Below are 14,583 nucleotides of genomic sequence, written 5' to 3'. Positions count from 1 at the left end.
TCAAAAACCGATAAACAAAAAGTGTCAACGCACAAAACAAAAGCATGTCCATAATTGAACTTGGGGAAAAAAATCCATTGATTGATTTTACCAACATTTGGACATTCACTGTGTGTTGTAATGTACCGTTTTCCGTGTTTTCATCAACTTTTTTCCTCACAAGTGCGCTACTGGTCGCGAGTGTGACCCCGTCTCGTCTGCGTCCCTCAGCCATGCTGTCTAATGTTAATAATAAACATGCAAATATTCAATGGGAATGAATGTTGGCGCGATAACGCGTGAAATCGCTTAGGGAAATGAACTGCGTGAAACAAAGCGTTGATAGATTTCAAGTGATCAATATTACCAAACTTGACGCTAATGACGAAAGTAGATACATATGTATGAAGATATGTCGTGACTATTTGTTTTTTTTTTTATAATTTGACTATCATTATGTGCTCGTCTGGAATCATTTAAGCTATTATAATCCATATAAAGCAACATAATGACAGTTGAGACAGAGGGATAAACTCTAAGTGACTTTTGAGTCCGAAAGTTTTTGACCTACAAAATGAGGGTTTTATGACAGATTTCCTTCACTAATTAGCTGTTGGAAACGGAGCCTTTTATCTAGTAGAATTACAGTAAAAAAATAATTTTTATTTTGATATAACCTCAAAAATATTAATTTTGGTCTTTTTTAATCTTTTTTAACCCTACTCTGCTTGTTAAGATGAAAATTGTAAAAAAACGTCCAGCAAACCGTATAGCTTTCTGAACATTAGAGTGCTAAAAGAGCGAAAATTAACTATACAAATGTCATATCGACAATTGTTTCCATAAGTATTGACTTGTTGTTGTTGTACTGATTAAAAATATGAACTTATTCTTTTTCATGTTCTATACATCACTTTTCTTTCTATAAATTTAAAAAATATTTCTCCTCCCAAGGGACGATATTATCAAAAGGGTACACTTTATGAGACGATTGAAAACAGTTCTGAGCAATAAAAGGGAATAAGAGGACTCATCTCTCAAGGAACTCATAAGCAGTAGCACACAACAAAGGTACGCAGAGGGATCTAGGACAGCAGTTGGTATAGGCGCCGGGATAACGGGGCCACGCCTCAGGTGGTCTTTATCCATGGGACAATTCCCCATCAGATTATACAACAACTACCATAATGAACGCATAACCATCATCAGTGATAATCAAGCCGCTCTCCAGGCTATATCATCCTTTGAAGTTGATTCGGGGCTGGTTATGGACTGCATTGGTAAACTAAACAGGATTTGTAACAACAACAGCATAACATTGTTCTGGGTACCAGGACATAAAGGTATACAAGGTAAGCAACTAGCGGACCAACTGGCAAGGAAGGCCGCGGTTATCAGGCCAGTAGGACCGGAGCCCTTCATCGCAGTTAATTGGCATGTTCTTGGTAGCCGTTTACAAGAAGAGGAATTGGCATGTAGAAATCGCTGCTGCCTGCCTATGCAGGGACTTCGCCACTCCAAACTTTTTCTCGGAGGATACAATCTGAAAGGATTCAAACAATTAATTGCACTCCCCAGGAACAAGCTGAGACAACTAGTGCACTCTATACTGGGCACTGCAGACTAAGGTGTCATCTGCACAAACTGGAAATCTACTCGTCGGACCTTTGCCGATTCTGCGATCTGATAGCGGAGGCACCCGAGCACTTCCTCCTTGACAGCGCTGCGATCGCGAAGAAAAGGCGTCAGACAATTTAGGATCTGTATCCCCAAAGAGACAGTAGTGCAAGCGTCCATCAGACCTGGAACAATGTTAAGTTGTCTTAACGTGACGGGTTTTAGATGGTTTACTGTGATAACTGGAGAGTCAATCCTCAATATGTAATCTAATCTAATAAAATAAATTTACACTCATCACGTTGGAGAATAAAATATTTAGAAAATTATATGCTAAAATCGGTCATACTATATGCTACAGCATGATTCCGCACAATTTCTTTGTTTAATAACAAAACAAAAAATAAATATTTCTTTTTTTATATTTTTACCTTTTATATTTCAAACATATGTATGTATGTGTGTACACCTGAAGTGAAACACACAAAATTTTGAATACGCTGCCGACTCACTCGAAAATAATACGCACTTGTGTTGCAGATAAATTTCAAATTTCAATTGCGCAGATTTGATTGCATATACAGATAAATTCACAGATAATAGCGAATTTTCACAGTTCCACAACACTTTACAAAACACTTTATTAATGAATATTTACGATATGCATGTGAAGATTAAGCGTTGATAACACTAGAAATATTTTTAACAAACAGTATTGGTGAATAGAACACAAGAAAATGAGCGTTATTATTGTTTTGAAAATCTTCTTAACAACTTTTTTTTCAAAAATTAACGATATTTTATATTTAAAATTAACACTATATCACTGTTATTCAGTATAAGTATATTTGGAAACTTATTTTTAAATCAAATTACAGCATTTGTTTACAATAACACAACACAACACCGCGACATTTGTATTTAATATTGTTCAAAACAAAAAACAAAAAATTTAACACTTTTTTATGAGTTGGGTGTGACAAATACAAAAATGTATTAATTAACGAGCGCGCGACAATACGCTGCGTGCCACTACTTTTCACACAAAACAAAAAAAAAAAAAACACAGAATTGAAAAAAAAAATTATGAGCTCAGCAAATGACAAAAATATGACGCGTTCCACTACAAAACGCCGTAACACCCGCGCGCGACGTCCAATCCAATATTCGATAGTCGAAATGCCGACAAACACATTAATATTTACATATATTTTAGTATATATTTATACACACTTGTACATGCGTATGTAAATCGGTGTAATATTGTGCGCGAAAACCGACCACAACAACAATTACAACAACAACGTGCGCGTTATTAGCAGCTAAAATCAAAATAATCATCACCAGTTATAGAAAATTTCGTACAAACAAACACAAATACATATATACGAGTGTGAATTATAAACACTTTTGCGCCACAAATCTGTAGATATATGTACATATGTATATATTGGATATATTTATACACAGCTGTAGTGTAGATTTGTATGCGCTAAATGAACTTACGCATTCATTCTTCATTTGTTTAAATAAGTATATTTAAATGTGCTGGGCACACACACACACTTGTATATATTATATTATGGAAATTTTGTAACTTTAAGGATGTCAGAAGCTTAGCGCTTTTCTTTTACACACCACAACAAATTAGTTACTTTGCTTTTTCACACACAACAAGCGTTGTGCAATAGGATTTCAATTCTTCGTAACGATTTATCATGGCACTAACTAATATACGCGATTTTTTTTTTTGTTTCGAAAACGTTTCGCAACACTTTTTAAACAAATAAATTTATCAAAATTATATTTATTTTATATATAATTGTATGCACATATCACAACACGCACCTTCAACAATAATAATATTACATTCTATACTACACACGCGTCGTCACAATCAAAAATTTTCGTTGAGTGCTAAAATTTGTAATTTTTATGCGCGTATATGAAACCGTTCGAACGACATGCAAATACGACCGCAGCTAATCATAAACTGTTGCCGCTAAAATAAGCCAAATGAGAGGCAAACCTTTGGAGGCAAAAAAGCAAAAAAAATATAATAAAAAAAATACAAAAAAAAACAAAAAAAAATAATAAAAAAAAACAATCAGAAACAAATACAACAACAACACCAGCGCACATATACAAAAACAATCAACGATAAAAACGAAAGCCAACAGCAGCAAGAACACATACAATAAAAGCGAAAAAATCCAAAAATTATTTCAAAACGAACTAAAACAAAAACAATTATAATACATGGGGAACAGCAATAGAATGAGGTGTACAAAAACAAAAATCAAATACAACAAAAAAAAAAAAACAATACAACAAAAATCAACACGAAGAGCCAGTGAAAACAAAGTAAAAGCAAAATTGTCTATAAAGAATTGTTATTAACACAACCACCACAACACAACACGCAAGCAATCAGTCTTGGCGCTACGACGTGAGTCAAGTCAAGAGCAGCCAGCAGCGCGGTAAGGCGTATACCAACCAAAGGCATTTCGATTCCAACAAATAGTCTTACACACCATTCGCACATTCCAACAAATAATTGCCGGCACTACATTTTCCTGCGCTTCTATTGAAATTGTGTTGTTGTTGTATATGTGAAAATGTAGAAAACGTGGATGGGAAACACATACAAAATAAGTGAATACTAAACAAACGCTCAGCTGTTTGTGTAATGCTTATGAGCGCCGAGCGAGCGGCATTACTTTGTTGCATACATAATAGAATGTTTTTGTTGTTGTTCGTTTTTAAAAAAACACTGTTATAATTTAGATTTATAAGACTTCCATTTGCATAATTAGCGTTTTTTGTTGTTACAGTTTTGAAGAAGAACTCATTTCAAAGTTTATTTTTCAAGAAAATATATGGCTTTGATATTCAATTTAGTGTATATCTGCTAAATTGCTTTGAAATAAAGTAGAAATTATTTCAAATTAAAAATTAAATTATTTATTTTAATACAAAATTGTATTAACGTTGTTGTTGTTGTTGTTGTAGCTAAAAAATATAAACTAGGAATATATTAGAAACAATAAAAAAATATTTGGGAATCCGACTGTCGTCAGGTAATTTTGGCAGTTTTTTAGGTTGACTTTGGTTTACGGAATAAACAAACATATATCTTAGTTGCAATCTTAGTAACAATCTACTTTTTATAATTTTATCTCAATTAACAGTTTCTATACAGAAAATGTCCTTTTTAAATTAATTTCATGTGAAAATGGGTTTCCATGGCGTATAAGTAACAAATATTTTTTTTTGCTGCCATAGGATTTCTATTTTTTATAGCAATTAGTGCAGTAAATTAGTAATTAAAGCGCTAAAATGTATGCAACAAGTCTTAAAAGATAGTATGAGAAGCTAGCAAACGTTGATTTAAAGAAAATTGTTTATTATAATTTCTATAATAATTGGTATCGATTTTAATTACCAGCTTCTGTAGGAATAGTGGCATTCTAATAAGTAAAATAAGTCCAATAAGAATTTGTCCACAAGGAATTTAAAGTCTGAATTGGAAGCAGATAACTCATTGGAACTATAACACCATTCCGTAAGATTGCTTTAGAATTTTGTGGGCTATATATTTCGTTTTTTAATATATTAAACAAGTATAATAGATAACAAAGATGAATTCCCGTTACTTATAATTTTGTAAATTGACAACAGACAATATAACTGATCGCTGTACAAAAATATATAGATACCATCAAGATCAACAACCAATAAATATTTTCAAACAAAATTGCATGTATTCCCTTCAAAACAAAATGCTGCTCTGCTAAAAGCAAGATTCTGCAACACTTTCGACGCTCACGGAATTTAGGTCAATAAATATGCGTTTGCGATACAAAAAAAAGGGGGCGGTGTCAGCGCAAAACCGCAATACATGCTGATGAATGTACGCAGTGTGAGCGTACGTTTGGCTTTCTGTTATGAAATGCATATAAAAGTTTAATAAACTCATTTCCAAGTATCACAGCACACAATAAAAACAATAATAAATATTTGCAAATATGGATTACTCACCAGAAACTAGTCGTTCTTCTTCGTGAGACAAGTCAGCGCCTTCCATTTTACAATTGTCCCCAGTGTTCCGCTAAATGTGCAAACGTTTATTTCATATCTACTATATAACACTAAAGTAGTTAGCGTACGATTTGTGCTAATATAAATGTTTTTATAATTGTTGTATGAACTTGATAAAATCTGCGATGAGTATTACTTATTTTTTCTACCACTCAAATTGACAAACACACAAAGCAGCCATTTTTCTTCTTTTCACTTTGACAGTTCACCATTACTTTGCTGTCAGTTTATTGCTTTCTCGCTATAGCTTCGCACCAAATAATGTAGCAAAACAAAACAAGAAATTAAACCGGTTTATTAGTTGTTGTTTTTAGTTTAGCTGTAGTAAATAGGGAGATATAGTTTAAAGCAGCACCTAAGGTAGAGATTTTGTTAACATATTCTTAAGAAAATAAGCTAAATAATAGCACAAACATCACAAAATATTTATTAATAAACCCTTAGTTTGTTTATATTGTGCACCCCCATTCGTAAATATTTACGAATGATGTAAATGGAAATAAGTGATAAAGACCCAGCAAAGGTTTGTTCGTTTGCTTTCAGGCTTAAACAATTCACAATAGTATAACGTGTAGAGTGAAATAACAGCTAAATCACTTTTATTAAAGGAAATATTTTAATGTTGAAACATACTAAATGTATAAATTTAAAAAAATATAGTTTCTAATATATATACCACTTAATTCCAGTACTAATTTTTCAATTTAATTTAAAAAATATTTATATTATTTTATTTTCACTTCACGCCTGGCAACTTCATGGAATATCAAGTTCACGATGAGTAACAAAGGATGCAAATCCGTGCTGTCTGGTGAAGATTATTGGTTATAAAAAATTTAAAATTGTGTTTTATGAAAAGTAGCACGTATTAAGCAATATTTTGTGACCAACTACATTAAGTTGTCAACGAAACGTATTAGTTTTTACTTTAAAGTCTTAAATTCATTCAATATCATATCACAACAACATGGCCAAATTACCTGGTTGTAAATTGGAATTTGTACGCGATGACGATTATGTGGAGTATTTCATTTTTCCAGAATTACCAGCTAATTTAACAAACATACAAAATGAGTGTGCAGAATTAGAAGAGCTCAGCACAAAATTGTTAGAATTTCAAAAACAATGCTTAGAAATCGTTGACAAACGTGTGAAAAATTACGGCTATATTTGGCACAAAGACGAATTTCACTTGCAAATACGTACTGAGTGTGCGCAAGAAAGATTATTGAACGATGAAATTAATGATGACTCCAATGATGCTCCGACAGGTGACTTCATATATTTTTATTTTTAATTCATAAACATGCTTACACACGTATGTACATGCGGTATATTTTGAATATCATAGCGCACCCGCTGCCGCCACATCTGCATGGTGTTACACATTACGGTGACAATATTGAGGACGAGTGGTTTATAGTGCATCTTTTACATGAGTTGACACGTCAGCTACCCGGTTGTATTGCGCGCGTCATTGACGCTGATGGCGAATTTCTTTTAATTGAAGCTGCTGATGCACTACCCGCATGGGCCAATCCCGATAAATGTGAGCAAAGAGTAAGTCAACATATTTGTTATAGTATTTAGCACAGCTACAATTAATTCTTATACTCAGGTATATATCGTAAATGGTCATATGCAACTGGTGCAGAAATTAACAGCAAAATCATCGAAAAAGTTGGCAGTGTCCACCGCTGTAGAAAATATAAGACAAAACCCTACAATCTATCGTGTGGGGAAGGAGATACAAAATTGCATAGATGAACGTTTAAAGGACTTCTCGGGCGGTACTAATCCAGCAATACATCGGCAGATTGTGCGTTTACCTTTAGGCGTTGCAGCGCTGCTCAAGACACATCCTTCATTGATTGCATCGGCTGTGCGTGCTTTCTGCGAACGCGATTCGATTGACTTAAAAGCTTGTCGCTCCATGCGTTATTTCCCACCGGAGCAATGCGTACGTTGTAGCGTGCGTTTTACACGTTGTCTCTATGCTATGCTCATGCACACCGATTACAAGCCCGATCGCAAAGTTGGCTGGCTACTAGATAGTGATACCAATACGGAGCAATACAAAGAGCAGATTATTGGTATAAAAATTGCTTGTGGTTTTGAAATACTGGCGTCGCAGGCTAAGAGCGCCGATCAAGAAGCAAATGAGCCCGCTTGGCGTGCATATGTGAATAATTTATCAACAAAAGGCTACTTTAGAGAAAATTTGGAGGGTTCGGAGCAGTATAAACGGCTTTTGAGCGAAGCACGTGCATATTTTACAAAAAATAAAGAACGCTTTCGCACAGCACCACTGGTGGGACGAGAAATACTGAATTTGTTACGAAGCATGGAAATCTCGGCAGATCTTTTTTGTGATGAGGAAAACAATTTGGAGGTATGTAATAAATACTTTCCTTGTAATTTCTGTTATTTTAATATAAGTGACCTTTACAGCCCAGTGATTCTGATGATTGGTTAAACATTAGCGCCGATCAGCTGGATGCAATGCTCATGGAACGTTATGGTCCTAAAAAATTATTCAAGTCAAATGGTGGTTTAAACGCGGAGGAATTCACCAAAAATATTGCCGATTTCCTTGAAAAAGAATCGCTTTACGAGGGTATAGGTGATGATGATGATGACGATGACGATGATGATGATGAGGATGACGATGATACGGAAACAGCATCGGTAGAAATTGAGAGTGGTGCAAGTGCAAATAAAACAACAAAAGATGAAACGAAAACAAAAGTTAGAAAAAATCACTCCATGCGCAAAGCTTGCAATCGTAATTCAATCATTAAAGAAAAAGCGGAGGACAAACCCAAGCCCAAAACTAAAAGTATGGAGTCTGAAGACAGCACGCATGTACGGAACTTTTTGGATTTCGTTATACCCGAAGATAAGTGGGACTCCAATTCCGAAATGAGTGATTATGAAGATGACGATAATTTGGAGCATAATTTCGAAGCAATGTCGAAATCGGATAAAAATATAGATAAACGTATCAAAAAGTATATGGACCAAATGGATAAAGAGTTGGCACAAACTACAATTGGACAAAGTTTCGAGAATAAAAGTGCACCCAAAGCAAGTGATGATGATTTCGATGACATCGAGTCTTTTCAACCGATCAATATAAATGTCAACACATTGAAAAATATAGTGGCGAGCTACAAATCACAATTGGGTGGTCCGGGACCAGTATCGAATTTATTGAATGCCATGGGTGTTGGTATGTCAACTTCGACGGCGCTGGATAGTGATGATGATGAAGCGGACGAAGAGTTGAAAGAGTCTAGAGTGTAAAACCCAGTAATATTTGTTCACTCAATTTATTTGTGCATCATTTTGCAGTGTGTTATATACTTCACATTGTTCACTTCCAATATGTATGTATGCATGTGTACTTATTGCAGAAACTTTTACGCACAACTCGACATTATGTGCATTTCATTAACTTTAAGCTATCGCCAAATGTAAGCCCATGTAACACAAAAGAATTTAACGAAAAATACATATTTCTGAGGAAACATTATAAGATAATCATGCAATTATTTATTTGATCATAATAAGACTAAAAAAAATTAAAAACGTGTCATCATTTTGAAAGAAATAGCTTTGAATAAATCTAATCTAACACCATATAAATATTTCTTTAACAACTAATCTTTAGACGCAGGCACAAAGTTCCCATAGTCTCGTCGTATATTCATTGGTTGGTGAGGACGTTCTTCACGTTCACTACGCCCGCGTTCACTGTCGCCGCGAAAATTTCTATCATAGGGTTTATTGTTATGTCTTTGGTAATTATGTCCACCACCACCACGATTTCCACGGCCACCACCTCCTCGATAACCACGGTCACCACGATCTCGACCACGATTATTCCACCCACCACGATTAAACAGATTGCCACCTCCATAGTTATTGCGTTGTCCACCGCCGCGATGATTATTGCCCGCGCCTGAAAATCCCCAATTTTCAACTATAGGCGGATCTGCCAGTGGTTTAGAGCAGTGATTCGCAAATTCTTCATCTTCATCAGTAAAACGATTTGCAAATTCATCTTGACATTCATCCAAAAACTGAATATCCCTATCTGTTAGACGATTGATTTTACGATTTGGATCTACCATATTAAATTATTTTTTGTTTATTTATAATTTAGATTTAAATTTACGCGATTATTGAAAATATTAACAAAATATTTAACCTAACACAAATGCGGATTTACGAAGACTAATTACGAATGCATGGCAAGGGAAAACAACAAAATACGGCAATCAGCTGTTCAACTGTTCAGTAAACATTCACAATGAGCGACGAAACAGTCATCAAAGTTTTTTATACATTTTTAAGTAACTGAGACTACAAATAATAATAATTATCATACGTACATATTAAAATTTAAATATTTAAGAGAATGTTGTTAATATATAATATTTTAACAAAATATTTAATAAAATATTACTTAAAACCCACTTTTTGTTGCAAATATATTGCTCATTGTTTGTGAACCCCTCACCTATTCAATGCTATTGTGAATACATTTTTTTATTTACTTTATCTTGTGATATAGTGCATTGCATTTGTTTGGTTGAAAATAAGCTAAAATTTGTAGAATAATGTGAAAATATTTAAACAAAGTTTTTCTAAATTATTTTAAAATAAGTAATTATAAAAAAGTGAAACTTCAATGTCTACTTAATACTGTGAAAACGTCCATACCACTGTCATGCCTTGTGCATTGTCTGCACCCGCCACTAGGAGCTCATTTCGACTACGCTATACGACAAATCCAAAAAAGTGTACAACCGCGCGTCAACGTGTTCACCGGTTTCTGTAAACACAACACATACTTCCACTTCATAAACAAGCGCATACATAGTGCCCAAAATGACTGACAATATAGCCTTTCGTTGGTTGCGCCGCTATAAACTATTCTTTTGCCTGGGTCTCATAATACTAGGTGTACAAATTTTTCTCGCCTACAAATCGCTAAATATAACTGGTACCAATGTCATTGCTGCAAACACAAATTTATTTTCGGATAGCACTGCTGCTGCTACGGAATATATAAGTTACCAAAGTAAAAAACGTTCGCTGAAACAAGGTGCTGCTAGTCAGCATTCAGCCAGTAGTATAGGCGAATCGAAAATCATAAAAACTGAACGAAATCTACGTTTGCCACAAACTGAACGTTTTGGCATACAGCCCGTATGTAATATTACATCCAAGGAAGCCATCTCAGCATTGCAGCGTGCCAAAACTAAAGACTGTCGCAAACAGATTGCTCACATCGCATGTGCCATTCAAGAGGGTAATTTCTATGCTCAACACTTGCCCAGCTACTGTCCAGCTGGCAATCACACAGCGCAACACCTGCTTGGCTGCTATCAGGATGAAAAAGAGTATCGTCTACTATCAGGCTATTTTACTAATTTCAAAACAGCAAACTCGCCGCAAAAATGTATACGCTTGTGCCTGCAATCGGGGTTTCCTTATGCTGGTGTACAATATGCTACCGAATGTTTTTGTGGCGCTGATGCACCGCCTTCAACAGCAAAATTGCCTGACTCCAGTTGTAATATGAAATGTTCTGGAGACGCAAAAGCGATTTGTGGTGGCTACTTCAGTATGAATGTTTACGAAACAGGAATTGCAAGTAAGTACACATGCACTCAAGTAATCAAGGAACTAATATAAAGTGTTAAGCGAGCCTTGCATAATCCCAACCGTAATGTTAGTGCCTTACTACCTATATGTATATATATGTGTGTGTGTCGTTATTTTGTCTGGCAATTAAATGCAATATTTTTTTCACAGAATTCACCCCACATACTGCTGACACGAAAATTTCCAACCCAGATACTGAGCGTGTACGTATTGCATTTCTGTTGACGCTTAACGGACGTGCTTTGCGACAAGTGCATCGTTTAATTAAAACGCTCTACTCTCCAGAACATGTGTTCTACATACATGTGGATGCGGTAAGTAAGCTGTTAATGTGCACTGATTTTTTGTTTTAATTTTTTCTTAATTGAGATAACAGTTATGTGATGCCAACATATCTACATGTATATGCTTAAATTATCCCACATAACTACATAATTTACTTAATAAATCACATGTACATCTTCATTTTAGCGCCAATCGTATCTATATAGGAAGTTACTGGAGCTGGAATCCAAATTTCCAAATATACGTCTGGGCAGAAAACGTTTCTCCAGCATTTGGGGTGGCGCATCCTTGCTAACAATGCTAATGCAATGCATGGAGGATCTTTTGTCTTCTGATTTCAAATGGGATTTTGTCATAAATCTCAGTGAGAGTGATTTTCCTGTGAAAACAGTCGACAAACTAGTGACTTTCCTCACCGCGAATAAAGACTACAATTTCGTGAAAAGTCACGGACGTGAAACTCAGCGTTTTGTGCAGAAACAAGGACTCGATAAGACATTCGTCGAATGCGATACACACATGTGGCGTATAGGCGATCGTGAGTTGCCCAATGGCATACAAATTGATGGCGGCAGTGATTGGGTGGCGTTATCGCGCCCATTTGTGCAATATGTTATTGAAGAGTCCACAAAGGATCCACTATTGCAAGGCCTACTGACGATTTTTCGACACACCCTACTGCCGGCCGAATCATTCTTCCACACGGTGTTGCGTAACACGCACTACTGCAACAGATATATAGATAATAATCTGCATGTGACAAATTGGAAGCGTAAACTCGGCTGTAAGTGTCAGTATAAGCATGTGGTCGATTGGTGTGGCTGCAGTCCGAATGACTTCAAACCGGAGGATTGGACAAGACTGCAGAGCACCGAAAATAAAATGCTCTTTTTCGCGCGCAAATTTGAGCCGATAATAAATCAAGCAGTGCTATTGCAGCTGGAAGAGTGGCTTTTCGGGGCGCACAGCAAAGAAGTTGTTAATCTGCACAGCTATTGGCAATCACTCTATGACGCAGTGGATCCACCAACAGCGGGTGATGATTTGCTGCGCACCATCGGTGAGAGTTTAGTGCGCTTAGCGGCACAGCATACGCACACGAGAGCCGGGCGTCTACTAGAGTTAACACATTATTTGCACAAGGACGAATACAAAGGTTTCCTAATGCGTTACGAACTGACCGAGGCGCCACACAACCGCACACAAGTGTTTGAGACGCGAATAAGACCTGCAGTGTATGTGAAATATGCGAAAAATTCAAAACTTGCTAAGCGTTTGCGTAATTTCGAAGTTGCCTCCGAATTCGATCTGAAGGAACAAATCTCACGTAATTACGCTAAAATGCTCGGTCCCTACACGGATCTCGTGTTAAGCTTCACACTAAGCGGCGCTGGTGCGCAGGCGCAAAACGATGCCGCACACTCGTACAACCTGACGCTCTTGTGGATTGATCCGCTCGGTCGTTTGCAAGACTACAACGAACTGCATATAGAGGACTCACAAACGGACGCCATAAATTACTCCAAAGCTGTGCTCAATCAACCCATAATGCCCGGCATTTGGACGGCCAAATTGATCGGGCGCAGCGCCATATATGCGCAGACTAAATTTCTCGTAGCGCCACTTACGTTCTCAGCGGGCCAACCACTCAAACCGGCGCGCGCAAAGGTGGTGAATGGTGGTGGCGCAACCACACTCCCCGATGCATTTGAAATGCCTGCCGAATGGCGTCAGCATTTGCCTGCGCCCATGGATGAGCAGCGGCGTCAAAATGAGTTGGCCAAAGCGCTGCGTTATGGCGCCGAGCTGCAGGCGTGGGTGGACGATTTAGTGAGTAAATTCTATTTCATGCGCGAAACGTGCGGCGTGAATGAGCAAGCGTTGCAAATGCAATTTGCCACACAGCTGTCGCTGCACTTATGCCACGAGACACCGTGGAGCTCGCTGGCGCACGATCCGAAAAGTGATGTTTACACTTTGCTCAAGAGTTGATGAACGTATGCGTTTAAGTCGTTTTACATTGCTTAACACATGCATTTGCATTTAACGAAACGGAATTTATATTTCATACAGACATACGTGTTTATTTATTATTGTTCGCCACATTTATGCCATATGCCAAAAAGCATACTTTTTTTTTTGTTGTTCTACTGCAAACAAACCAAAGTTGACGTTACACAGCAACGCAATCGTTTTGAAGACATAATTCAAATGTCAAATGTTGTTGCATTTTTTTTTGCAATTTTGCAATTTAAAATTGCTCACGCGTAATTTAGTATAAAGTAAATTTTTTTTTTTTAAATATGTTTTTTTTTTTAATATGTTTTTAATATTTTTTTTTTAATATTTTTTTTTAAATATTTTTTTTAATATTTTTTTTTAATATTTTTTTTAAATATTTTTTTTAATATTTTTTTTTTAATATTTTTTTTTTAAATATTTTTTTTTTTAATATTTTTTTTTAATATTTTTTTTTTAATATTATTTTTTAATATTTTTTTAAATATATTTAAATTTTTTTTTTTTATATTTTTTTTTAAATATTTTTTTTAAATATTTTTTTTAATATTTTTTTTTAATATTTTTTTTTTAATATTTTTTTTTAATATTTTTTTTAAATATTTTTTTTTAATATTTTATTAAATATTTTTTTTTAATATTTTTTTTTAAATATTTTTTTTAATATTTTTTTTAATATTTTTTTTTAATATTTTTTTTAATATTTTTTTTTAATATTTTTTTTTTAAATATTTTTTTTTTAAATATTTTTTTTAATATTTTTTTTTAATATTTTTTTTTAAATATTATTTTTTAATATTTTTTTAAATATATTTAAAATTTTTTTTTTTATATTTTTTTTAAATATTTTTTTTTTAATATTTTTTTTTGTTTTATTACACACATATCTTGCAACAAGTTGTAGCC

General features: G+C 35.0%; 4 protein-coding genes across 10 annotated transcripts in view; 2 read left to right on the top strand and 2 right to left on the bottom strand.

The window, feature by feature from the left end:
- Positions 1–14,583, bottom strand: part of LOC105211014 (protein furry) — a 185,897-nt gene that overhangs the window by 114,484 nt on the left and 56,830 nt on the right. For 5 of the 7 annotated variants that reach the window (XM_029039492.2, XM_011182251.3, XM_011182253.3 and 2 more), the window contains exon 1: positions 5,638–5,896. The exons of 1 other annotated variant lie outside the window; for it this stretch is intronic. In XM_029039492.2, the coding sequence (XP_028895325.2) occupies positions 5,638–5,683 (46 nt within the window). In that variant the 5' untranslated portion in view covers positions 5,684–5,896. Of the gene's footprint in view, positions 1–5,637; positions 5,939–14,583 lie in introns of those variants that run through there. One more of the 7 variants, XM_054229310.1, reaches the window with a different exon arrangement.
- Positions 6,455–9,240, top strand: LOC105211016 (protein ecdysoneless). Its single transcript, XM_011182257.3, has 4 exons — positions 6,455–6,968; positions 7,049–7,257; positions 7,316–8,089; positions 8,149–9,240. Exons 1-4 carry the CDS (start codon positions 6,665–6,667, stop codon positions 9,001–9,003), a joined length of 2,142 nt encoding a protein of 713 aa, XP_011180559.2. The 5' UTR covers positions 6,455–6,664; the 3' UTR covers positions 9,004–9,240.
- LOC105211017 (heterogeneous nuclear ribonucleoprotein A1) lies at positions 9,216–9,962 on the bottom strand. The gene has a single exon (XM_011182258.3). The coding sequence runs from the start codon at positions 9,831–9,833 to the stop codon at positions 9,360–9,362; it is 474 nt and encodes a 157-aa protein (XP_011180560.2). The 5' UTR covers positions 9,834–9,962; the 3' UTR covers positions 9,216–9,359.
- Positions 10,250–13,921, top strand: LOC105211018 (xylosyltransferase oxt). Its single transcript, XM_011182259.3, has 3 exons — positions 10,250–11,362; positions 11,524–11,687; positions 11,845–13,921. Exons 1-3 carry the CDS (start codon positions 10,594–10,596, stop codon positions 13,648–13,650), a joined length of 2,739 nt encoding a protein of 912 aa, XP_011180561.2. The 5' UTR covers positions 10,250–10,593; the 3' UTR covers positions 13,651–13,921.

The sequence above is a fragment of the Zeugodacus cucurbitae genome, chromosome 4 (genome assembly GCF_028554725.1).
Source record: "Zeugodacus cucurbitae isolate PBARC_wt_2022May chromosome 4, idZeuCucr1.2, whole genome shotgun sequence".
Lineage (NCBI taxonomy): Eukaryota > Metazoa > Arthropoda > Insecta > Diptera > Tephritidae > Zeugodacus > Zeugodacus cucurbitae.
This window is presented reverse-complemented; position numbering and strand designations above follow the sequence as displayed.